At 44.5% G+C, this 26577-nt stretch overlaps 1 protein-coding gene across 4 annotated transcripts in view; it reads right to left on the bottom strand.

The window, feature by feature from the left end:
- The window catches only part of MEGF6 (multiple EGF like domains 6), a 213010-nt gene that overhangs the window by 167347 nt on the left and 19086 nt on the right, over window positions 1–26577 (bottom strand). For 3 of the 4 annotated variants that reach the window (XM_028740972.2, XM_028740975.2, XM_028740974.2), the window contains exon 4: window positions 4165–4269. The exons of the other annotated variant lie outside the window; for it this stretch is intronic. In XM_028740972.2, the coding sequence (XP_028596805.2) occupies window positions 4165–4269 (105 nt within the window). The remainder of the gene's footprint in view (window positions 1–4164; window positions 4270–26577) is intronic. 4 annotated transcript variants of the gene reach the window in all.

Below are 26577 nucleotides of genomic sequence, written 5' to 3'. Positions count from 1 at the left end.
GGGGTTTGATTAGATGACCTTTGGGGTCCCTTACAACCCTATGATTACACTCCCCATCACTTCCCCCACTCCTGAGCTACATAATGAAGAAACAGAAAGAAAAAAACAGTATTTGAAAGGAGCTAGAACATGGGTTTTAATAGGAGGGGGAGAAATAGCCTTCTGTAAAATCGTCTGGAACAAACCATCTACACCTGGACCGATGTAACTCCCGTTTTAATAGCAAGGGAAATCCATTATTTCTGTCTGTGCATTTTAGGCAGGTCATTAACGGGATGTACGAGAGCCAGGGCCAGAAAAGCATATTGCTATTTGGCTCGGCCTGAAACTGCTGTTTTGCACGCCATCCGATACCAGAATTTAGGAGGGGAGGCAATGACTATCTTGGCGTCAGCCCTAAGGGCAAAGTGTGCACACAGGAAAATAAATCCTGCATGTACCCCTACATGGTAGGAAATTTGTTTTTATTTTATTTATTGCATTTATATCTCATCTTTTTCTCCAAGGTGCTCACATGGTTGTCCTCATTTAGTCCCCACAACAACCCTGTGAGGTAGGTCCAGCTGAGCAGCATTGGATCAGTGAGCTTCATGGCTGAGTGAGGATTTGAACCCTGGTCTCCCAGGTCCTAGTCCGACACGTTAACCACTATACCACATTAGCTCTAGAAATCCAAGGGTCCTTCCTTAGGGGAAGATCAAGGAGGTGGAGGAACTCTGCTACGAGGAAAGGTTGCAGCATTCGGAACATTTGAGTTTAGAGAAAAGGTGAACAAGTTTCTTAGAAAGCAACTCCCAGGAAGGGATCCCTGAGAGTCCCTAAGTTTATAGTATTATGCATGGTATGGAAATAGTGGATGGAAAAAAGTCCCCCACCCTCATAACACTAGAAGCTGTGGGCATCCAACAAAGTTGAGTGCTGAAAGAGTCAGGACAGATAAAAGAAAGTCCTCCTTCATGTAGAGCCAGTGTGGTGTAGTGGTTAAGAGAGGTAGACTCGTAATCTGGTGAACCGGGTTCGCTTCCCCACTCCTCCACATGCAGCTGCTGGATGACCTTGGGCCAGTCACACTTCTCTGAAGTCTCTCAGCCCCACTCACTTCACAGAGTGTTTGTTGTGGGGGAGGAAGGGAAGGGAGATTGTTAGCCGCTTTGAGACTCCTTAGGGTAGTGATAAAGCAGGATATCAAATCCAAACTCCTCCTAGTGCATAGTTAAACTTCAGAACTCACTTCCACAGGAGGCAGTGATGACCACCAACTTGGGTGGTTTTGAAAAAGGATTAGACAAATCCATGGAGAGGGCTTTTGATGGAAACTAACAATGATGGCTATGCCCTGCCTTTTGTGGGATACATGGTTGTAGTAACTAGTCAGTAATAAATCTCACAGAACAGCATGGCATTTATCTCTGAGGAAATGTGCATTATAAAGAGCGCTCCTGGTGGGCAACCCAGTACACCAACTTTCCCCAGCCTGGTGCCCCCAGATGCTACAGGCTACAATTCCCATCAGCCCTGACCACCAACCCTTCTGGGCCTGGGACTCAAAGAGAGTTGAGAGTCCATTGCCAGCTCAAAGGGGCCCAACTAGGGCAGGCTGACCAGAAAGCAAGTCCCATTGAAGCAAATGGAACTTCCTTTTGAGTTGCGATGCAGAGGATTATGCAGTTGACATTTACTTCCAAAAATGTGCAGTGGAAAAGATAGGAAAATTGGGATAGGAGAGGAGCTTGCAGTGGAAGTTATGCAGAGAGAAAGGGGGACTATATTTTGCAGGAGCGGATCATGAGCCCTGCTGAACACACCACACCCATAGATAACAAAAGGTCTCTTGCAACAGCATGATATTTGTGCTCTCTCTTGAGCACACTGTGTGTGTGTGTGTGTGTGTGTGTGTGTGTGTGTGTGTGTGTGTGTGTAGGGAATTGCATATGCTTTCAACAGATTATCTGAAAGAGACTTCAAATGCCTTGATAGTGCTTCTATATTGTCACCTGTAATGATAATTACAGTTCATGAAAACAGATGTACCATGAAAGAAGGGGGAAGGAGGGAGAAAGCATGCTGAGTCAGCAGCTAAAACCCACCTAACCAGATGAGTTCATTATTTTCTTGTAATCAGGACTCCCCAAAGCATGAAATGGATGTGTGCACTCAGCAACGGAGGTTCCTGAGGCCCATCGCAGCTCTGCATAATCCTGCCAGACTTAACATCAGAGGAAGCGAGATAGCTCAGCAGCAGAGCAGTTCCTCCACACACAGAAGGTTCCAGGTTCAATCCCTGGCATTCTCCCACTAGGATATTTTACAGTGGTACCTTGGTTCTCAAACTTAATCCATTCCGGTAGTCCGTTCCAAAACCAAGGCACACTTTCCCATAGAAAGTAATGCAAAATGGATTAATCTGTTCCAGACTTTTAAAAACAACCCCTAAAACAGCAATTTAACATGAATTTTACTATCTAACAAGACCATTGATCCATAAAATGAAAGCAATAAACAATGTACTGCAGTCACACAAGCGATCAATCAGTAGCTGAACTGGGTTCCATACAGTCACAAAAGCAACAAAAAAGAGCCGCAAAAACAAAAAATAAATAGCAAAAACTGACAGATCACAGTGTAATACTCAAAACAGAAGTGTGGCACTCAAATCGGAAGCATAACACTCAAAACGGAGTATGTTTGGCTTCCAAAAAAAGTTTGCGAACCAGAACACATACTTCCAGGTTTGCAGTGTTTGGGTTCCAAGTTGTTTGAGAACCAAGGTACCACTGTATTATGTTTTTATATATGTTGGAAGCCACCAACATATCGCCACCATTGTTGTTGTTGTTGTTTTGGACATCCCTATTTTCATCGGAGAAATGTTAGCAGATATGTGGTATGTAGGGAATTAAGCTCTCCCCCCCTTCCAGACCATTTCCCTAAATCCTGATTCGCCTCAGTCTCTCCCCCCACCCCTCAACTCACTGTGCAGCTGTTTGGCTGGGGCGGGGAGGGGGTGTTAAAGAGAGAGAGGCATTCACACGCCTCCTTTGTAACATGCTGTCTGAACCGTAAAACATACCTGCTCAGAAATGTGCCCCATTGAATGCACGGACCCCGAGTTCCCAAGCAAGCATGCCTAAGGTCAGGTTACTCAAAAAGAAAATTGTGTGATCTAGTTGTGGGTTTGTGTGTGTGCATCATGGGTGTGTGTGATCCCTGAAGTTTGTTGCTGGAGGTAGGGGGAGACACATGTATCGTGCCAACTGGAAGATCTCTGCGAATTACGGGATGTAAGGAGCACTTAGTGGGGTCTTTCCCAGAGAGAACCTCTCTTGCTATGATGACCTAACTGCCCCCTCTCCCCAGCTGTTATGAATCAATGGAATCTGGCAAAAAGGCAGAGGAGACTGCGTCTCACTTCCAAATGCAGGATTGCAGTCAGCGGCGCCCAGACATCACGCACACGTGCAAACATAAGAGGGAGACCTCGCTAGAAGACCTGAGATGTTAAAAAGAGACGGCGGCACAGCAAGAGCAGCAGTAAGAATTATTCCAAATCAGCAGGTCAGCACCAAGATGATCCCATAGTTCGGCTTGGCATGTTGCACAAACCAGGATGGAGATAGACAAATATGTAAGGGATATGTTTATACTGGCCACTAGCAACTGCCATTTGTACAAGCATATATGAGCACAACTATATAGTAAATTATTTCAGGCACTGAAAAATAGGGCAGACAGTCCCTCAATGTCCAAAGCGCTAATCCATTGTGCTTTGCATGCGTGGGTTCAAATCCCACCTTCGTCGCCGGTATTAAGTTGTGGGTGGACATAGCTGTCGACACAGAGATTTCTCCAAGTGGTTCTTTATAGTAAGCTGGAACTGAACTGAACTGAACAGCTCAGCCGGCCTGCTTTTCGCATGCCAACATTGTAACAACAACAACAACACCCCAGGGTTTCCTGCCTAAATTAACTTATGTGGACCTGAGTGAAAACAATGCCCCTGGTGGCCAGGGTGAGAACTTCAATACATAACAGTTATCATCCACTTAGGAGTCAACTCCCAACAGCCTGATGTGTGTGCCAAGCCAGGTCTCCGACTCAGGTGGAGAGGCGGCTCCAACTTAAGACTGACATCGGCGCAAGGGTCAGTTTGAAGCAGCTACTCACCATATTGGCAGCTGGGGCCCTGGAAGCCTGCAGGGCAGTGGCAGACCTGAGAGGAGCCTTCTGCACATTTGCCTCCATTGAAACACACGCCGTAATTGCAGACAGCTTAAAAAGAAAAAGACAGATGACCATATGAGATATGGATGCACTGGATAACTCAGTAGAGTATGAGACTCTTAATCTCAGGGTTGTGGGTTTGAGCACCACAGAGGGTGAAAGATTCCTCCATTGCTGGGGGTAGAATCTTGTGGTCCAGTTCAGCTCTATGATTCGATGAGACCATTGACTGACACTCTAGAATATGAATTGGGGGCCATTCGCAGCACAAGAGCAAAAAATCCTTTCTGGGCGAGCTTCCAGGGAACGCCTGCTGGCAGTGAGCAAAAAGGCAAAAGTGGGACAGATCGAGAAATGCAAATTTCACCTAGTTTTTACAAACGTTCTCACATGCCTCTCTAGCCTCCATTTGGGCAAGCGGGAAGCCATCATCAGAGTTCAAGGATACCTGCTCTCGGGTTGCTCTGGAGAAAGTGTGGGAAGAGCGCCAAGGAGTTGCTCTTTTGTACACCTCACAGCTAAGCATTTCGGAAAAATGGCATGCAAGTTCCATCATGTGCAATGGAACTTCCAGGGACAACACAGCTTAAGTCACCGCAAAAGAAGGTCTCGGAGCAGTCCAACTCATTTGCCATGTATGTCCACAGATCTAGCTGAAAGGCAATGCATGATATCCGAATTGATCATTGTAATGTGTCCCTAGTTATTATTATTGTGTAATTATAAGGAAATTGCATAATCTTAGAAGGGAGTGTAGCTGTGACTATCCTAAAGGGACCTCGCACTTCCAAATTTGTCACTACCCTCCTGCAGCCAGCCCACTATACTATGCAGCAGAACAGAAAAAGCTCAACAACTTTTGTGTCCATATTTGTACTTTTCGAAATATGGCAACCCTACCACATTGTGTCATACCACTAGAACAGGGGTCAGCAACCTTTTTCAGCCGTGGGCCGGTCCACTGTCCCTCAGACTATGTGGTGGGCCCGACTATTTTTTTTTTTTGGGGGGGGGGGAATGAACGAATTCCTATGCCCCACAAATAACCCAGAGATGCATTTTAAACAAAAGGACACATTCTACTCATGTAAAAACACGCTGATTCCCGAACCGTCCACAGGCCAGATTGAGAAGGCGATTGGGCCTCATCCGGCCCACGGGACTTAGGTTTCCTACCCCTGCACTAGAAGGACCTTTTTCATTGTTGCGAAGAAGAAGAAAGATCTCTTCAGCAGTAGCAAAAGACAAAAATCACGAGCAACTTTGGTACAATGGGGTACAACAGAATTACATAAAATATTCAATTAGCTATGCATTTAAAAAGCCCAAAGTATAATGCTATATTTTCAAATATGCCTTCCATGAATATGACTTAATCTCTCAAGGCTGCCTTATACAACAACAACAACAACAACAACAACAACAACAACAACAACCCACCCACCCATCTGGCTGCGTATCCCCAGTCACTCTAAACCTGCCTCCCTCATTAAAAGGTAAAGGTACCCCTGCCCGTACGGGCCAGTCTTGACAGACTCTAGGGTTGTGCGCCCATCTCACTCAAGAGGCCAGGGGCCAGCGCTGTCCAGAGACACTTCCGGGTCACGTGGCCAGCATGACATCGCTGCTCTGGCGAGCCAGAGCCGCACACGGAAACGCTGTTTACCTTCCCGCTAGAAAGCGGTCCCTATTTATCTACTTGCACCCGGAGGTGCTTTCGAACTGCTAGGTTGGCAGGCGCTGGGACCGAGCAGCGGGAGCGCACCCCGCCGCAGGGATTCAAACCACCGACCTTTCGATCGGCAAGCCCTAGGCGCTGAGGCTTTTACCCACAGTGCCACCCGCGTCCCATGCCTCCCTCATTAAAGGGATATAATTCTTTATCAAATAAATCAAGTTCAGTTTCCCTTGAATTACATGGCAGTGTTAAGTTAGATGTTCCGAGAGAGCTATATCCCATACGTTGCTAAGCCACATCTCTTAGGGCATTAGCTCTCAAGATTTCTAATGGGATGCTAATCTTGCAGAGGCTAATAGCTGGAATGCAAAAATCTTATGTGATACTACAGGATTAGAGTCACTTTCTGTGGACAATAGAGCCAGGGCTGGCTCTGTAATCAGCTTCTGATGGGTACTGCATGCTATCTCTGAAAAGAGCTCCAAATTTTTGCACTTTCCCACATTCCCACCACAGGCAAAAATGTGCCTGTTACTCCACACTGTCTCCAACAACGCAGGGGCATAGATCATGTAATTTGAGAGAGCGTCATTGGTGTCTGATGCCAGCTTTAGACAATTTAAGAACCACAGTCCAAAAACGGTGAAGTGATTAGCTCCGAAGACTGTGTAGTTCATACAGCGTGATGGCGATTAAAATGCCACAGATCTTGTCTGGCACTCTGACAAGGGGTCTGTTCCAGTGGATGATGTCCAGAGCAGAAGTCTTTGGACTAGATCCCACTATGACAGAGAAATGCTCTGCTCAGCTTGGAAGTCAAGAGAAACAGAAACAGTGCGATGTTTCTGAATTCCATACAAAACGGCAGGGCAGCAGAATGGCCAAGGATCTCCCCACTGTGTGGATGAACTCTGTCCACAAACATAGAGCTGCAGCCAATACTAGCCCGACTCAAAGTAGACCTACTATAGTTAACGGAGATGGTGATTCATAGAAGTCTAGGCGGTTAGGAGGGACCCCAAGCGTGGTCCAATTTCCAACAGTGCAAGAATCAGAACTGAAAATCCCTGACAGATGGCCACCCAACCTCTCCCAAGAAACCTCCACCACCTCTTGGAGCAGCCCGTTCCACTGTCAGAAAGTTATTCCTAATGTTTAGTGGGATTCAGCTTTCTTGTAGTTTGAATCTATTTGTTCGGTTCTTGAGTCTATTAGTTCGGCCGTGTTTAGGGAAGATTTTAATGAATGATGTTTTAATATATTTTAATCTTTTGTTGGGAGCCGCCCAGAGTGGCTGGGGAAACCCAGCCAGATGGGTGGGGTATAAATAAATTATTATTATTATTGCTGTTGTTGTTGTTATTATTATTATTATTATTACTACTACTACTACTACTACTACCACCACCACCATTATTATTCCCCTCTGGTGCAACAGAAAACAAGCTGGCTCCATTTTCCATCTGACTCACACCATTTTAAAAACACATACATTAGTAAAAGCAACATAGAGAAGATGCATTATGTTAGAGCAAGCTGTTTGTTAGAATGTGCATACAGTGGTACCTCTGGTTGCGAACGGGATCCGTTCCGGAGGCCCATTCACAACGTGAAAAGCCCGCAACCTGAAGCACCGTATCTGCGCAGGTGTGCGACGCAATTTGGTGCTTGTGCGCATGTGCAAAGCACGATTTAGCACTACTGCGCATGCGCGAGCAGTGAAACCCAGAAGTAACCCTTTCTGGTACTTCCAGGTCGCCTCAGGATGCAACCTGGAAAAACTTAACATGAAGCATATGTAACATGAGGTGTGACTGTATTAGTCCAAACTGCATACCAAAAAATGTGTGTATTAAAAGAAATGCCCCCTAAAAGACTAGTGAATTTTCATTCATTTTCATTCCTAAATATTGGGGAAGGGGCTGAATTAAGTTTGGGGGGAATAAGATGCAGGGGAAAACAAAAAAAAAAATCACATATTCATCTGTTTCTGGGGACATATATCAGCACATGTGTGGAATTCCCTTCACATGGCTTCCAGCCACCTTGCCAGAGGAGATCATGGCCAGTAATCATTGGTTGCATCCAATGCTAGTCCTACTCAGAGTAGACTCAATGAAGTTGATAGACATGTCTAATTCAGCTTCATTAAGGGTCAACTTTGGCAGCAGAAACTGATCCCTGCAACTCCCTCAAACATTCTTCTGCTCATTTCTGAACAGACGTACACAGGTTTGTACCACAATCTACCCAGATACATCTGCAGCCCTCAAGATTAAATGGGCAATCCATCATTTGCCTCTCCTGTATTCTTACCTCTAAAATTCCAAAAGAATCTCTTTTTGTAATGCTCAAAGTGGTGTTTTTGGCCAACTAACCCCAAACGTTTATTTCAAAGTGGGAAAGAAAAACACCTCTTTGCAAAAGAGATAAAGAGTTGTTCCTCAGCTGGGTAAAACAACATACTCAGAACACCCACAGAGGCTGGAAATCTGAAGAATGGGAATTAGCAGGAGGAGGATTAGCAGAATTGTTTTCCTGCAAATTTCAGGAACTTTTGTAAGAAATTCAAGTGGATAGGAGAAGTAATCTGGCCGTAATCCACTATTTGCTCACTCCTGAGCATTTATACAGGATTAATAAAATTCCTCTGGAATAAATGAGTCTTGAGTTGAAGCCTATACAATGATTTTTGGGTTGAACCTGATTCCTACGCAATCATGCATGGTCCAGAGAAAGTGGACAGAGGGAAGTTTCTCTCTCTCTCTCTCTCTCTCTCTCTCTCTCTCATAATGCTGGAATTTAGGAACATCCACAGAAGCTGAGTGCTGGAAGATCCTAGTTAAACTACGGAGTTTGCTCCTGCAAAGGACCAGTAATGGACTGCTTTAAAACTTGGACTGCTTTAAAAGAGGACTAGACAAATTAATGAAAGATAAGTCTATCAAAGACTACTAGCCACAGTCACTAGGTTCTACCTCCCCTGTCGGAGGCAGTTGAACACTAGTTGCCAGAAATTGCAGGTGGGGATTTGCTGCTGCACTCAGGGCAGTCTGGTTGGCCACTGTGAGAACAGGATTCTGGGAAAGATGGGCCATTGGTCTGACCCAGCAGCTAGTCTCTTCTTGGGTTGCTCCTTAGCATGAGTCATACCTGAAGAGGTCTGTCTGCAAAGACTCAGCTGTACCTTTTCATTTTCAGTCGACCCCTTTCAGCTCTTGCAAGAAGGAAAACATCCCTGTGAGGCCCAGTGACACTAGCAGGTGTGATCCGGTGATCTCAAGTGGGTGTTAATTTACGGGAGCCATAAAACTAATGGGGAGAGGCCAGACATAACACAAGACAGACCAGCTGGATAGGGGATTTCCTTGCAGCGAGTTGACCGCGGTTGCTGTACAATGAACAGCGTCCTGCTCTCACAGTGGCCAACCAGATGCCCAGCGTGAGAATTGGGGAAAATTACAGAGCCTAGGACTTGCTGATCAGAAGGTCGGCGGTTCGAATCCCCGTGATGGGGTGAGCTCCCGTTGCTCGGTCCCTGCTCCTGCCAACCTAGCAGTTCGAAAGCACATCAAAGTGCAAGTAGATAAATAGGTACCGCTCCGGCGGGAAGGTAAACGGCGTTTCCGTGCGCTGCTCTGGTTCGCCAGAAGCGGCTTAGTCATGCTGGCCACATGACCCGGAAGCTGTACGCCAGCTCTCTTGGCCAATAAAGCGAGATGAGCACCGCAACCCCAGAGTCGGTCACGACTGGACCTAATGGTCAGGGGTTCCTTTACCTTTATCTTTACCTTTATTGAGGGGAGATGCAATGCATATACTAGGCAAAATTCTGTCTGAAATGCATAGGTGTGCATTAATTTTCACGTGTTTTAAAAAAACAAAGCAATTCACAAACAGATGTGGAAATGGGGTCAACCAAACCAAAACGGACAGATTCATCAAACCCTACACCTCCATCTATGCAGATTTGCCTAAATCCAAGAAATAGCTCTCGGAGCCTTTTAGCTTGCTGGCAAAATAGTGGCGGAGATTTTTAAAAAAAAATTAGAGCCTTTAAGGGAAAAATCAACAGCACAGAGGAGATCAAAGCATTTTTGTGAGCCAACTCAGTCGCCAAAGAGGAGCTTGGGAAAGACCCCCCCACCCCCGCCGCCAGTCCGGAGAGAAGATAAACTTCTGCAGAGAGAAGGAGTAAACTGAGAAGAGAGCACCTTGGTGTCAGATAAGGGCCTGGGCTCAAAATGCATTCTGCATTCACCTGCAGAATCTCTTGGATCTAGGGAAACAAAACAAAACACCAGCCACAAAAGGAGGAGAGTAAATATATTCCCAGGGACAGATTGGGCGCCTCAAGACCGTGGGTATTTTCTAGGAGTGGTTCAAGCACACGCTGGGAAACTTTAGGATTCTTCAATTAATTCAAGCACTCCATTACTCTAGTCTAGAGCAAGAAATCCACTTTTAAAAACTAGCAAATATGTTATGGTTCAGAAAGTGATGGTAAAACACATTGAAAGGTATGAGAGGCATGCAGATTAGTGGGAATATGTGTGAACACCACACAAGAAACTCCACTCATCATTGAACCTCTCTGCAAAGAAAACTGAACAAATGCTCAACAAAGATTGGGCATTGTCTAACCTCTGTTAGGATGAATGCTCTTTGTTGTATAACCTCCCCAGAAATAGATCAGAAAGAAAGCTCAATGAAGACCAGACACTGGCTGCATCCAGATGTGAGAAATGTTGTGTTAGATTTCCTGGTTAAAATGCTGCCTATCCTGATTTCTAATGTTCCTTTCAGTGCCTGTTGCATTATTTCAGTGCCTGCTGCATTGTTGAACAATACTTTTGGACAGATATACTAGCATGTCATGCTACATTTTTTACACACCAATGGGCATAATGTGGCAAAACAATGGATGTCATTGGACAATGTCATTCTCCTCCATACATGCTTCTGTTCCCCCAGCAGGGTAGAGCTCTATGTTGGTTGTTGTTGTTGTTTAGTCGTGTCCGACTCTTTGTGACCCCATGGACCAGAGCACGCCAGGCACTCCTGTCTTCCACTGCCTCCCGCAGTTTGGTCAAACTCATGTTCATGGCTTCGAGAACATTGTCCAACCATCTCATTCTCTGTCGTCCCCTTCTCCTTGTGCCCTCAATCTTTCCCAACATCAGGGTCTTTTCCAGGGCGTCTTCTCTTCTCATGAGGTGGCCAAAGTCTTGGAGCCTCAGCTTTAGGATCTGTCCTTCCAGTGAGCACTCATTCCTCTCGAGTCTCCTCCAGCACCATAATTCAAAAGCATCAATTATTCGGCGATCAGCCTTCTTTATGGTCTAGCTCTCACTTCCATACATCACTACTGGGGAAACCATAGCTTTAACTATACGGACCTTTGTCAGCAAGGTGATGTCTCTGCTTTTTAAGATGCTGTCACCCCAAATCGTGCAATTTTCTGGATCCACAGGGTTGCAAACAGTTTGTTTTTTTCTTGAAGCAAGTGACACAGAAATGAATGTTAAGCTTCCACTAGATTTCCAGAAGCTGCTTTTGTGTCATGTGTGTTGGAAATCCCAGATGCAAAGATCCAAACTTGGGGCAATTGTTTTTTGGTGAGAGAGCCCCAGCTGAGATTTGATGTGGCAAAACATGCAGCAAAGAAAGCATGGGAATATAGGCTGTAAAAACTTTTACATGTGCCCTTTCCAGTGAATCTTGATGTATCCCATTTCCCTAGCACAAAAATAGACCACACATTTAGAAAGTCATAAAATGGTACCCTCACAAAATTATTCAGAGGTCAAGTTCATGTGCTTTTCCATATAGCAGTCAGAAATAGTTGCTCAGGCAGTAAAATGTTGCTTGGTTATAAAATGGTAAGAGTTCCTAAACTATTGGTATAGGAAAACATTAGTTTCATACTTTATTCTTGTCTGAAACAAAAGAGGCTGCTTAAAGCCATGCAGCTGGAGGGAGCAGCTCAGACATCCTCATGCACCTAGACTAAGTAGAACAAAAGGCTTGGTTGCCCGTTTCCTCCCAAGGTGAGGGGAAGTGACATAGGCAAAACCTGGCAGGACAGCTTACTCTATGGCATTAACCCCTTCATGCATTAATTAGACTCAAACATGCTGGTGATATGAGGCTGGTTCCCCTACAATGTGAAAGCTCAAATATAATACAGTGCTTTAACCAACAATCCCTCTTTCCAGGAAACTCTGGGAATTGTAGCTCTGTGAGGGCAATAGGAGTCTCTTAACAACTCTCAGCACCCTTCACAAACTACAGCTCCCTGTATTATTTGGGGGAAGGCGTGATTGCTTAAAGTGACAGTGCTTTAAATGTATAGTGCAGATGAGGCCTTAGACTCTTTTCCAAAGCTTCCTTCATACTCACAAAGGACTTGAACAGTTCTTTTAGCCCTGAGTCAGACCACTGATACAGCTCAGTATTGTCTACACTGACTGGCAGCAGCTTCCCAGGATTTCAGACAGTGGGGCTTTCCCAGCCCCAACTAGAGGTGCCAGGTTTTGAACCTGCGACCTTCTGCATGCAAAGCAGATACTTTACCACTGAGCCGTGACTCTTCCCCACAACAGCTTAAGTATTTGCAGTTGTGTTAATACATTAGGGGCGTGCACAGGGGAAGCAGCTCTTTTGCACCACTCTGACGATAATATTCATAAACACTTCTTTTGTTGGGTTTTATCACGGTGCCATCAATTATGACCCCGGTAATACAGAACAAGTTACACTCTGACAACATTTCCTGCTATTCTTGTTTCTGCCATGGGAAATTAAAGGCATTAAAATTTCAGCTCTCAGGAAGAATAAGGGAGGGACCTCAGTGAAGTGGTAGCACTTGTTCTTTCCATACATAATAAAGGAGCCAGTTTCACCTCTTGGCATCTCCAGGAAAAGACCTATATTTGAGGTCACCTCCAAGCTGTCAGCATTTTGTGGGAGAGATTCAAGCGCATACCAGGAATTTAGGTTTGCTGAATTAAGCGGATTAAAGGACTCTGTCGTCCTGGCACAACAAACCCACTTTTTAAAAAACTGACTTTTTGCAGTTGGGAGAGTTAACAGGGAAAGCATGGGGCGAATGAACGATTAATGGAAAGATGTATAAGCACCGCACGAACAAATCAGGACAAATTTAGGAAGAATGCTGCCCACAAACAAATGAGAACAATGCTCAATATAGGCCAGCTGTAGCTTACTGTCTGCATAAGCTTTCTGCAAGCAAATAAGAATGGATGTTCAATTAAAGTTGGACATAGTCTAGCCTCCGCATGAGCTTCACACAAGCAAATCAAATGAATGCTAAATAAATAGGTCACCTAATGGAGCCCGGAGACTTTGGATAAACATTACCAATATAAAGAGACTGTACTGGACCTTTGCCCTGATGCAGCCAACTTAGTATCCAAAACCAGACCCTCCAAGTGTCCCTATTTTCTAGGGAAGTCCCGGATTTACAGAAGCCATCCCAGTTTCTCATTTGATCCCGGAAAGTCCCGCTTTTCCTTAGGACGTCTCTATTTTCACCTGAGAGATGTTGGAGGCTATGGAGTTATTGCAACCCCCAAGCCAATGAAATAAGTAACTATACAGCCTTTAGAAGACATCTGAAGGCAGCCCTGCATTGGAAAGTATGTTTAATGTTTTATTATGCTTTTATATATGTTGTAAGCCACCTAGAGTGGCTGTGGCAAACCAGTCGAATGGGTGGGGTATGATGATGATGATGAACGTCCCTATTTTCATAGGAGAAATATTGAAGGGTATATGCATTCCTAATGGCGTGTTTAGCATCACATTGATTTTGGCCCCTAGAAACCAATGTGACAGCACAAACGTCTGTTTGCTGTCATCCAAGGAAAGGCCGTAGCTGAGGGGCTGAGCATCTGCTATGTAAAATATCCCACGTTCAATTTCCAGCATCTTCAGGTCGCACTGGGAAGACCTCTGTCTGAAATTCTGGAGACACATCACCAGTCAGCATGGGCAATACTGAACTGGATAGAACAATGGATTGACTCTGGAACAGGCGGATTCCTTGTTTCTCCATCCTGCCAATGCACACAGCACCAGAGTCTCTTTTTCCTCTTGGCTTACATCTCAGCTTGACCCACACCTGAACCCCACCACTACTTTGGCTGCATCAGAAGAGCCACGCCTGAACTTTGGAACCTGCTTGAATTGAATTGCGAGTCACAAGTCTCTTCAGAAGCATCCTCATCAATGGATGCTTATCCAGACAAAAGGCAACACTCCAGCCCCGCTGCCTGCATCCCCAAGGTAATGAAACAGTGTTGAAAAGTCACTGCCAGAATTCTACTTAAGATGTTAAGGAGGAGGAGGAGGAGGAGGAGGAGTCCATAACCTGCTCAATCCCTTTGGAACTACATCAGACACCCGTAGCTAAATCTGCATATTTCATTTGTGTTCATTTATTGCTTAACCACTCTGGAAACTCTAGCTCTGTGAGGGGAACAGGGGTCTCCTAAAACCTGCTGGCACCCTTAACAAACTACAGCTCCCAGAATTCTTTGACGAAAGCCATGACTGTTTAAAGTGGTACCATGCTGCTTTAAACGCATCAGGCGGATGTGCCCCATGTCTCAACTATGCTTGAGGAACATTCTGGTGTTTCTTTTGAACCTTTAAACAAACCTTGGCCAGCCAAACAGCCCAAAGCAAAAGACAAGGGGGTTTAAAGAAAAAAAAGATAAACATGAAACCAAGAGAGAGAGAGAGAGAGAGAGAGAGAGAGAGAGAGAGAGAGCGCCCATTTATGAGGTGTGATCTGACAGCATGAGAGGACCTTATGAATCCAGCAGACCCAATCACACACACACGATGGAAAGAAGCCGCTAGGAAGCCCAATATTTCACAAGGCATTTTACAGATCCCCTTGGAGCTGTTTATCATGGAACTTTGGAGTGTCAGGCATAGCCCTATTGGCTTTAGCCCAAACGTAGCAGAGTTTTCCTGCACAGCGAAGAAGCTAGTTGCGGCAGTAATGACTAGTCAGCTAGACTCAGAATAACTATTTACAGGATTTATTAAAAAGGAGAAAATAAAACCAGCAGAGTTTCTGCATACAAAACAAAGCAAAATAAATCCTCTCTTTCTCTCTCTCTCTCTCATAACCATACACAGCACTTCTACTCCTAACAACACCTCACCTCAAGCTGAGCTAGCAAACCCTTGATAACAGAGCAGAGTGCTGGTCGTTAACCAATCAGAGTAGTTTCTAGGTCAGGCAGACCTGGGCTTTCTGCCAAGAGTAAATTGACACCAGCTTGAGTTAATTGTGTGAAGCTAGAATCTGCAAGTTTCCCACGAGAACCAATTAACAGAAACTGAAACAGAAACTGAACACCCCCTCACAGATTCTGCTGAACAATTAACACCAAATACACCTATGTAGGAGATCATTTTTCCAGCAAACCTAAACCCTTGCACATTCGCTTGTTCTTTACCTTTGCCAATGGTTTAGTTAACACATCTGCTACATTTTCTTCACTTGGTACATAAGTACAGGTGATTACATTGTCTTGTACACAGCAACGTACATTTTGGTATTTTACAGAGATATGTTTGGAACGCGATTTGAAACCCTCTGTTTTACTTAATGTTATACAAGCTTGATTATCAATGTAAACTTGTACTGGTTCTCCACAATTTACATTTAAATCTGCTAACAAATGCTTGAAATAAATCACCTCGTTGCACAATTCACTCAATGCGGCGTACTCTGATTCCGTTGATGACACACTTACAACGTCTTGCTTGCGTGACCGCCAGCTGATTAAAGCTCCACCGACCATTATGACTAGTCCTGTGACAGATTTTCTATCCGGCAAATTTCCCCAGTCACTATCACAGTAGCAACTCAACATTTCATCCTCTGAAGAATTTAATTGTAACATATAGCCAATTGTCTGTTTGAGATATCTCAGAACTTGTTTTACCCCTTTCCAGGCATTTAGTGTGGGTTTTGAGACCAATCTACTTAATATGCCTACTGCATAGCTAATATCAGGTCTGGACCACTGTGCTATATACAATAAACTTCCAATTACAGAGTGATATACATCAGGATGTTCAAATTCAGGACTCTCATCTATATGAAGTGTTTTTATGAAACCTGGATCCATAGGCACCACTGCCCCTTTGCAATCCTGCATCCTGTATGTAGTCAGTAGTTGTTTAACTTTGTTCTGCTGACTAATTAAGCAGCTGCCATCTTGGGCCCAGCACACTTCCAACCCTAGATATGTCCTAACCGGGCCTAAGTCTTTCACTTTGAACTTACTGGACAATTGCTTGGCAAACCTTTTAGTTTGTTTATCTGTTTTGCAGGCATACAAAACATCATCTACATAAATCAGACAAAACTCTTGATCACTGCCTGTACCACGTACATAAACACAATTGTCAGCTGTACTCTGCTTGAAACCAAATGACACTAAGGCCTCATGGAAACATTTGTTCCAAGATCTTGCAGCCTGTTTGAGACCGTATAGAGCTTTGTTTAATTTCAACACTCTATTGGAACCTGTCTCATAACCAGGCGGTTCGGCTAGATACAGGTCTTCTGATATTGATGCATGTAAATATGCAGTCTGGATATCAAAATGGTTTAACAGGAGTTTTCTCTTTGCTCCAAGCGTTAAAATCAGCCTTACACTGTCCCCCTTGGCAGTAGGGGAAAAAGTCTCGTCATAATCTTTTCCAGGCCTCTGAGAGTATCCTTGAGCCACTAAACGAGCTTTGTATTTGTACTCTCCTGTCACCAGAGGTTTAAGTTTGTACACCCACCTGCAGCCTACAATCTTTGCCCCCTCAGGCGCTGCTACTGGTGTAAAAACCTTGTGCTCATTCAGAGAGGACATCTCTTCCTCCATTGCCTGTTTCCAGAGCTCTGCCTCCTCTTTTGGTAACTTTAACACTTCCTGAAAACTCTTGGGTTCTGCACTTACACTAAACACATTTGCAGTATCTGGAGAAAAACGCACCGGAGGCACTCCTTTGTTTTGTCTTTTAGATCTTCTGGGAGAAAATTTTTCTTCTGACCCACTTTCCTCCTCAGAACTACGACCTCTCTTTTGTTGCTTAGCAACTGGTCTTTGGCTAACTCCACTTTCTTGAGAGCTCTTATCTGAACTTTCCTCCCCCTCAGACTCTGATTCTCTGTGTCTACTTTCAGAGTCATGAAGCTCCTGGGAAGGTTCAAACCAAACCTCAGTATTGGCATGTAGTCTCTCCCAGCCACTATGTTCACAAAAACTGGCATTCCTGGAGATCACAATGCCATTTGTCCCTTCAGCAAAACGGAAACCTTTTCCCAGCTCCTGGTAACCCACAAACACTAACAGTTTGGTCTTAGGATCTCCCTTCTTCCTCATTTGTTTCGGAATTAATACCCAGGCTTTTGATCCAAACACATGCAAATGGTCAATTTTGGGTTTTTTCTGAAACAATTTAAAGTACGGGGTTGTACCTATTGTTTGATGAAAGAGCCTATTCTGGAGATAACACGCGGTGAGCATGCTCTCCCCCCAATAAGACATGGGCAAATCAGCATCATCAAGCATGGCAAACATCATATCTTGTAAAGATCTGTTTTTTCGTTCTGCAACGCCATTCTCCTCTGGGGAAAAAACGTTCGTTTTTCTATGCCCAATGCCACGCTTTTGTAACCAATCTCTAAAGGCATTTGACATAAATTCGCCACCTCTGTCCGTCTGAATCCTTCTGAGTTTAATGGACAGAAATCTTTCCACAGATGCCACCCAGCCTTTAAACTTAGTGAACACGTCACCCTTATTCTTCATGGGAAAAACCCAGGAGTAACGCGTGGCGTCATCCACAATTGTTAGTGAAAAACACGATCCACCCCTGCTTACAGCAAATGGACCAATTACGTCCATGTGAACCAGCTGTAGCGGTGCCTCACTAACTCTGTCGCTTCTGGGGTAAGAGACTCTGTGGGTTTTAACCTTTTTACACACATTACAATCAAGGTACTTGTTACAACTCTTTAAATTACCCCCATCAGCCAATTCAGACATTTTTAGTACACTTTTCCAGCAAGCATGCCCCATTTTCCTATGCAATAAGTGCACACAGTTGTCATGTATAGCTTTGTTATTCACTGCAGGCTGAGATTTACTGACTACTGCTGCAACTTGAGATCCTGCTTTAAGCCAAAACAAGCCTCCCTCTGACTTAGCAGTGCCTAAAATCTCACCAGCCTTCTTAATAATGCAACTGTCTCCTTCAAAATGCACTTTAAACCCAGCTTTTAGCAAACAATCTACAGACATCAGATTGCTCCTTAATGAAGGCACACAAAGTACATTTTGCAGGCATTCACGAAGACAAGGAACAAAAACTGCACCCCCCGAAATCACTTCGGAAGTACTTCCGTCTGCTAGAGCCACCTGGCTGCGCTGTGCTGAGTTCTTGGAAACAAACAATTCATCTGAATTCACAATGTGGCGAGATGCTCCCGAATCGACCACCCAGACCGCTTGTTTCTCATCAGCAATCTTGACCTCGCCGGTCACCAGCTGAGCCGACTGTTTTCGTTTGAAGAATTTCTTTTTACGCTGCTGCTGCTGCTGATCTCGTCTCTGCTCCTGCACCGGCAACTGAGACTTGACCAACTCCGGACATTGTCGTTTTAGATGCGCTGAAGACCCACATCGGAAACAACGCCTAACAGCAAACGCTGACTCCTCACCGGTACGCTGCTTTTGCTTCACCTCTGGCACGGCATGAGAACTCCTTCCAAACCGCCCACCTGTAGAAGCCTCTGCAGCCACCAACCTTTCTTGCCTCTTCTGCCATTCTTCAATCAAACGCCCAGTAACGTAACTGACTGATAAATCATGCTCCTGCATGCCTTCTAGAGACAAAACTAAATTATCCCAGCTTTCCGGGAGAGAACTCAAAATAATAGCCACCTTCTCCTGCTGGTCTAACGCACAGTCTCTTTCCTGTAGCGCAACAAACTTTAACTGTAAACTGTGTAGGTGTTCCTGCATTGTAACCCCAGGCTGTAACATTGCCTTGTACAATGCTTTGCGAATGAACAGCTTGGAAACCGCTGTCTCACGCACATGGAGTTCTTTAAGTGCTTGCCACACACCTCTAGCTGTCTTGATTCCCCTCACATACGGCAACTGGGAATCTTCCAGCCCCAAGACAATTGTGGCCCTTGCTCTTTGGTCTTTATCGAGGTCTTCATCATCAGGCTTCGCAGGAAACTTACTCACCACTTGCCAGAGATGATCCCTCTGCAGCACTGCCTGCATGCGTTCTGACCACAGCAAGTAATTGGAGTCATTCAGACGCTCAAAAGCCATCTGAACTGGTTGTGAGGCCATCTTGAGAGCGATGTCCCTGGAACCCGGAACCAGCTACTCACGACCACCGAGAGAGAGAACAGGAACCACAGCACCCAGCACTCACACGCTGCAGCTGTTGTCCTTGTGTCCGCTGCGTCACCAGCTCACCACGGTCAGGAACCAGCCAGAGAACAACAACTTCTGGAACTACTGGAACCAATGCCGTTGATGCTGACACCACCGCAACTCAGGCTGGCAGCACAATACCCATAACCTCATGGAACTTTGGAGTGTCAGGCATAGCCCTATTGGCTTTAGCCCAAACGTAGCAGAGTTTTCCTGCACAGCGAAGAAGCTAGTTGCGGCAGTAATGACTAGTCAGCTAGACTCAGAATAACTATTTACAGGATTTATTAAAAAGGAGAAAATAAAACCAGCAGAGTTTGGGCTTTCTGCCAAGAGTAAATTGACACCAGCTTGAGTTAATTGTGTGAAGCTAGAATCTGCAAGTTTCCCACGAGAACCAATTAACAGAAACTGAAACAGAAACTGAACAGTTTAAAGTATACAGGCCTCTTCTTGCGCTGTCTTGTTCACCATCTGTTTTCCGTGAAAAGTTTTCCATCCATCTCCCAGCTTTCCTTTCACAGGGATGAAGAAATTCTGAACTCAGTGATGGGGTTGTTAAAAGGGGGGTGGGCACCAACGACCTGACAGCCCATATGGAGTTCCTTCAGTCAACAGGAATGAATTTGTTAGGGGAAGGGGAAGGTAAAGGTACCCCTGCCCATACGGACCAGTCTTGACAGACTCTAGGGTTGTGCGCTCATCTCACTCTATAGGCCGGGGGCCAGCGCTGTCCGCAGACACTTCCGGGTCACGCGGCCAGCGTGACAAGCTGCATCTGGCGAGCCAGCGCAGCACACGGAACGCCGTTTACCTTCCCGCTAGTAAGCGGTCCCTATTTATCTACTTGCACCCGGGGGTGCTTCCGAACTGCTAGGTTGGCAGGCGCTGGGACCGAGCAACAGGAGCGCACCCCGCCGCGGGGATTCGAACCGCTGACCTTTCGATCGGCAAGTCCTAGGCGCTGAGGCTTTAACCCACAGCGCCACCCGCGTCCCCCAGGTGAAGGGTACTCCTGGGCAAATTTCACACAGTTTGCATTGACATGTTCAAAGTCTATGTTTGCAAGGAATAAAAAGGCGGCTCAAAGTGGGTCAAATCATGAGAAGGTCGCAAGGAATAGGGGTGGGGGTGGGGAGAGAGAGATCGTGATGCACTTTTCAGAGGACAGCCCTCAATATCAAAGGTGAGCAGATGGAAGTCCTCTAACTGAAAGAATGGCATTAATAAAATTATATTTACTCTCATCAATTTTATCACAGGGTCTTAAATATTTTAAGCGGTTTTAACAGCATAGTGATGTGTGCTATTTAATGCGTACACAGGGTATAATGTGCATTATTGCACACAATTTTAGATTTAGCCTCTTTTAAACAAACATGTATAGCTCTCAAGATACATGAAGGGCGGTATTCAACTAAATTTTATGCAGAGTAGAAAACTATACGCCTAAGTTAACCATGTTGATTCATTTCAATGGGTGTACTCTGTGTAAACATAAAACCACCCTATGCAAAGAGGGAGAGAGCGCTTGGAAAGTTCATTTTCAAAAGAAACTAGTTCTAGATGAATACGCCTTAAAAGAAACTAATTCCATTTCACATTCATCCCCCTTTTTCATAGAAAATTTGTGAACAAGTTCAGTTCACAGCTCAATTCAAGTTCATCTAAATGATCCTCAAAAAACCCCCCAAAAAACAGCGTTCAGAATGTTACAAGCTTTGCCAAACTACAAAATACAGTGGCACCTCGGGTTAAGAACTTAATTCATTCTGGAGGTCCGTTCTTAACCTGAAACTGTTCTTAACCTGAGGTACCACCTTAGCTAATGGGGCCTCCTGCTGCCACCGCACAATTTCTGTTCTCATCCTGAAGCAAAGTTCTTAACCCGAGGTACTATTTCTGGGTTAGCGGAGACTGTAACCTGAAGCGTCTGTAACCCGAGGTACCACTGTATACTTAAGTAAACATCAAAACACATACACACATATATATACATACTGGAATCTGAATGGTTTAATTTATAACCCCTCCTCAAATATTTATGATATCTAGGCTTTGGGGGGGGGGGGGCATGTCAGAGAATAAACTTGAAGATAAAGTAATTTTTTTAAAAAAAAAAGTTTTACCTGAAAATGAACTTAATTCATAGTCAGTTCACCTGGCACTTGCAGAAACTACTTTCAAGTGTAGTTCAGAGATTCTTGAACTAATTCAATGAGCTTCATGAAAGTGAAATAGTCTATTTCAAGCACGGTAGTGCATGTGTGCACGCATGTGTATAGATACACAGCATGGTGGAAGAATGTATATTTATTAGTTTCTATCATGTCATCTTTAACTCCCTTTTTACCTAAACGAAAAAGCCCCAAACACTGCAACTTTTTCCCATAGGGGAGTCGCTCCATCCCCTTGACCGTTTTTATTGCCCATTTGCTGAACCTTCTCCAGCTCCTTTTTGAGGTGAGGCAGCCAGAACCATACCCAGTACAGTAAGCCCGCGACTTACATTATGTTCTAAGGATCGTGCCTAAAGCCAAAATCGTGTATAGACAAGACCCATTGGGCTCAATGGCGGTTTGCAATGCCAAAGAAATTTTCCCTGGAAGACATTTCTTTTTTAAATTGCCCTGCAGGTAAGCTGAATGCACACAAGTTAAACACATTACATGTAGGCTTACTGTATTCCAAACGTGGTCACACCATAGATTTGTACAATGGCATTATGATATGAGAAGTTTTATTTTCAATTCCTTTCCTAATGATCCCTAGCATGGAATTTGCCTTTTTCACAGCTGGTGGGTCGACATCTTCAGAACTTCACTGGATGGTTCCTGGGTTGTAGGGTAGGGCTGGGGTGGGGTGGGATGTGTGTGTGTGTTTCCCCTCTCCCCTTTCTCCACAGCATGCCAGTTGCTGCTCCAACTGCAGCCATACAAAAACTCGTGACAATTGCTAGCTGGCAACAACACAGAGACCGGCAAACACTGAAGCTCATTAGCTTTTAAGGCCGTTCCTGTTAGCATGCGGGGGGGGGGGGAGCGAAAACACAAACATTCCTAACTTTGGGTTCCTCCGACAAATTACACACCAGTTCATAAACAGACACAGACTATTATTATCATTTTTCTTCTGCACAGACGCTCTTCCTCTTCGTGTCTGCCCCCATTATCTCTCTCGCCCCTTTCCAGCTACAAATGAGAGATTTCCTTCTCCCTTCTCCGTGCCAGCAGTTCAAATGGCAAGCTAAGATGCTGCTCTCTAGGCGTCTCTCTATACTGGACTTCTGCTTTCCTGAATGGAATTATTCACTTCCTCTGCAGGAAACCTTTATGAAAGTTCTTTTCCCTCCTGAGTTGAGCTAATTGGCCAATTGCCAATTTGGGCGTACTTTTTTCTTCTTCTTCTTTTTGCTGAGTTCAGATAAGGCCATTATCTGGTCCCTATCCAAAGTTTCCTTTGAACTGTTGTTGTTGATATTATTTATTTTATTTTATTTTTTACTCTCTTCATCACCCTTCCACAACAGACAAACTGGCCACATCTTGAGTTAAGTATTATGGTGGTTGTTGTTACAAATTCACTGTTTATTAATCTGTAGACTGCAAGACAGGTTTCTAAGCAGTATTAACCTAGTTACACAACCACTGACTGAACTATAAAACATCCATCATGAATCAGAGAATTGTAGCATTGGGAGGGACCCCAAGGGCTATCTAGACCAAACCCCTGTAATGCAAGAATCGCAGCTGACCACAGTTTAAAAACCACCAGTGTAGGAGACTCCCAACACCTTCTGAGGTAGTCCATTCCACAGTCAGCCAGATCTTCATGTCAGAAAGTCCTTCCTAATGTTGAGTTGGAATCTCCTTTCTTGCAATTTAAAAATACACAATAAAACAAAGCAATCCTGCTTTAAAGGGAATTCCTGTGCAATGTTTTGTTTATCTTCAACATGATTTTATAATGCTAGGGGTGCCGTCCACCAGTGTTGGCTGGTAAAGCCAATTTCTGGGCCCGGAATTAGAATATATAGTTTTATCTATGCATAAACACAACCTGGGAGGGAGGGGCTCACAGCATTAACACTCCAACAGAGGCTGCTTCCCGATTAGGTGTTAAGTTGTGGGTGAACATATCAGACGACACAGCGATTCTTCAAACAGCTCTTGTTTATTCACAGGCCAGAACAGAACTGAACTGAAGGGTTCAGCCTGTTGGCTATTTGCAGTATGGTAGCGCTGCAGATAGCTTGCTGGGGAGATCATGCATTAAAAATGAAAAGGACTCAAAAATAACTTAAACAAGGTTTTAATAAGAAAAACAAAAACTCCATTTACACTAAATGCATTAACAACCAAACCAGACCCAACCACCAACCCAAACCCCAGGGTAATGGGAGAGCTAGGTGCTGCTCCTTATATACTAAACCCAAATGCTGACACACCTTAATCAAATACAACTCAGCAGCACCTGCTATGTTTCACAGCTTTAAAGCTGGGTCTCGTTATCTTGCTCTGGCCCTTGCTCTGGCCCCTTAAAGATATACACATCGAGTGGAACAATGATGAACCTTTACATTTAAAGAAACCATTCAACATTTCCCCTGCGGTTCATCATTGTGGAACAAAAACAGAAAGCATACTTTGTACATGTTTTTCATGTGTAACCTTTGGAAGTGCTTTTGTAAAAATGTCCGCAATTTGACTGTCACCAGGAACATATTCAAATACAACCATTTCATCAGCAATTAGTTGCTTTACAAATTCTAAACGTAACCTTAAGACTCTAGTGCGCTGCGTATTGGTCTCTGAGCACAGGATAGCAAGTCCACTCTGGGAATCAAGGTAAACTTTTACTGGTAGTGTTACTTGCATCTGTAGGTCTGCAAACACTTGCAGATACCATTCTACATCACGAGTGGCCTTTACGAGTGATGAACCTTTACATTTAAAGAAACCATTCAACACAGCCAGCCTGCTTATATAGAGCTCCACTAGAACACAACAGTAACCATTTTCTGTAACTATCCAATCACTGAACGCCACTTTCAATCCCTTATTTGCATATGTGGACCTGAGTGAAAACTATCTACAGTATCCCCCTGCAGGCCCAGAGTGAGAACTTCAGTACATACATAACACCAGGTTTCCAAAATCCAGAGCAGTGGAAGACCTGCCTCGCTCCCTCCAGTCTTCAGCATCCGGCCAACTCTCACACACTGCTCTGGCTATTGAGGGGGTAGGGAAAGCCCCACCCATTTGCTTCTATGGCAACCTTTTGGACTTTTAAATTGTGGTACTTAGCTGGCCAGCCAAAGCCAATGCCTTGACAAAGGAACCTGGGTTGGTAAAGCTTGCGCGTATGCATTCCGCCCTCAGAGATACGGGATTGCGAGTTTGGGAAAGAAATCCAGGGTTTCATCTAGACAGACTCGCCAAATTCATAATAATCGTCACCACCACTGCATCTCTCTAGACTTTGGGAATGGAATGCTGGACTATAATGGGCCTGCGGTCTTATCCAGCCATGAGCAACAATGCCTGGCTCCTTTCCCCACACAATTAATCAGTGTACATAGAGTGATTCCCAATTTACCTTCTGCAGCCCAAGCTATTAGGAAAAACTCCAGAACGCATCGCACTAGCAGAGCGCAAAGGCATATCAGGCAACTCCCGGCGGCCTGATCATTTCTACAAACATTCTGAAAAATGAGGAGGATGGATCTCAAAAACAGTCCAGAGTTTAATATCCTCAGTGCAGGTCTTTGCTTTAAATAGGGACGGACCTTGAGCCAACTAGCATTTCAATGATGTAAACTTAGAACACCTTCCATGCTAAGAAGAAGTAAGAACCAACCAAGAACAATGGAAAGGGTAGAAAACAAAGACAAGATTCTTCAGAATATTTCTCTTGCTTTGCTACACACTTGTGGGGAGCAAACAAACAAACAAACAAACAAACAAACAAAAAACCCTACTTTTGAGGTCCTATGTAGGAATAAGCACCACCACCAGATCACAATGTCTTTGCAAACTGGAATAGAGTTGATTCTTCTTCTCCCCACACCCCTTTAGGCCAAGAGTGGAGAACTTCTTTCAGTCTTCTGGGCATCCCTGGGGAGGGCACATGCCACTCAAGCCATAAGATCACCTTCACCAAGTTTCATAGTACTAATGAACTAGAAGAACAGAGATATGATTCCCCCTTAATCAATGGCTTGACAATGTGACAACATTGGCAACATACGAACAGACAGCTTATAAACGGAGACTTTGGATAAATACAGCAATATATGGAATGAGTTTACAAATAATATATTGGGTTACTGACAATTATATGTGCATTAGGATAATAAGAATATGCACATCTGTATATTAATGTATGAAAATGTAATGGTCTTTCTTTCTTTCTTTCTTTCTTTCTTTCTCTCTCTCTTTCTTTCTTTTTCTTTCTTTACTCTATCTTTTCATAGATGAAATTCTTGTTTTTAAAAAAGTTTCATTTCAAGTTGTTTCAGAGGTTATAGCTCAGGACTTGAAATACCTCCATTTAGTTGTTGTTTTCTCCACAAATGAGGAAGACAGATGGGTATAGAAGTCGGGTTATGCAAGCTGGTCATTTTTCTGAGGTTGTCTCCTCGATGCTGGAACCAAAATAGAAACTTGCACAATGATATCCATGCTGTCTGTGACCAAAATTCCAGGGGGGGGGGTTGGGGGGGAGTGGAGTGGGGGGAGGTAGAAAGAGCACTGTTCATCCTAGGAGGTGAATGGGGGATCTTTTTCAGCCCAAAACCTTCATCCCTTCTGAGCAACCTTTTCAGGGCCACATAGCAGCAGAGCCAGAGGCAAGAGTAAACAGAGCAATGAATGCAAATTTTATGTTTGTACAGTCGCCTTGTTTCTACAGTACATCACACCAAAGCACACTCCTCTCTGTTCTACATCCTGACAAGCAAGAAGCATTAGTGGAGTTCAAAGATGCACTCCAACCAGACAAAAACACTTGGGGGTGTGTGCAAAACATGGCTGCCAAGGGGTGTGGCCTGTGGAGAGAGGATGTGGCCTAAGAGAGACATACGAGGATCACATTTGGACCCCAAGCCAGAGCTTCCTAGCCTTGTATGGCCAGGGAAGAAGCTTATATACAGTACAGTGTCCACTTCCATCTGGGAAA

The sequence above is a fragment of the Podarcis muralis genome, chromosome 7, assembly GCF_964188315.1.
Source record: "Podarcis muralis chromosome 7, rPodMur119.hap1.1, whole genome shotgun sequence".
NCBI lineage: Eukaryota > Metazoa > Chordata > Lepidosauria > Squamata > Lacertidae > Podarcis > Podarcis muralis.
The sequence above is the reverse complement of the archived record's forward strand: the minus strand, read 5'-3'. Positions and strand labels throughout refer to the sequence as shown.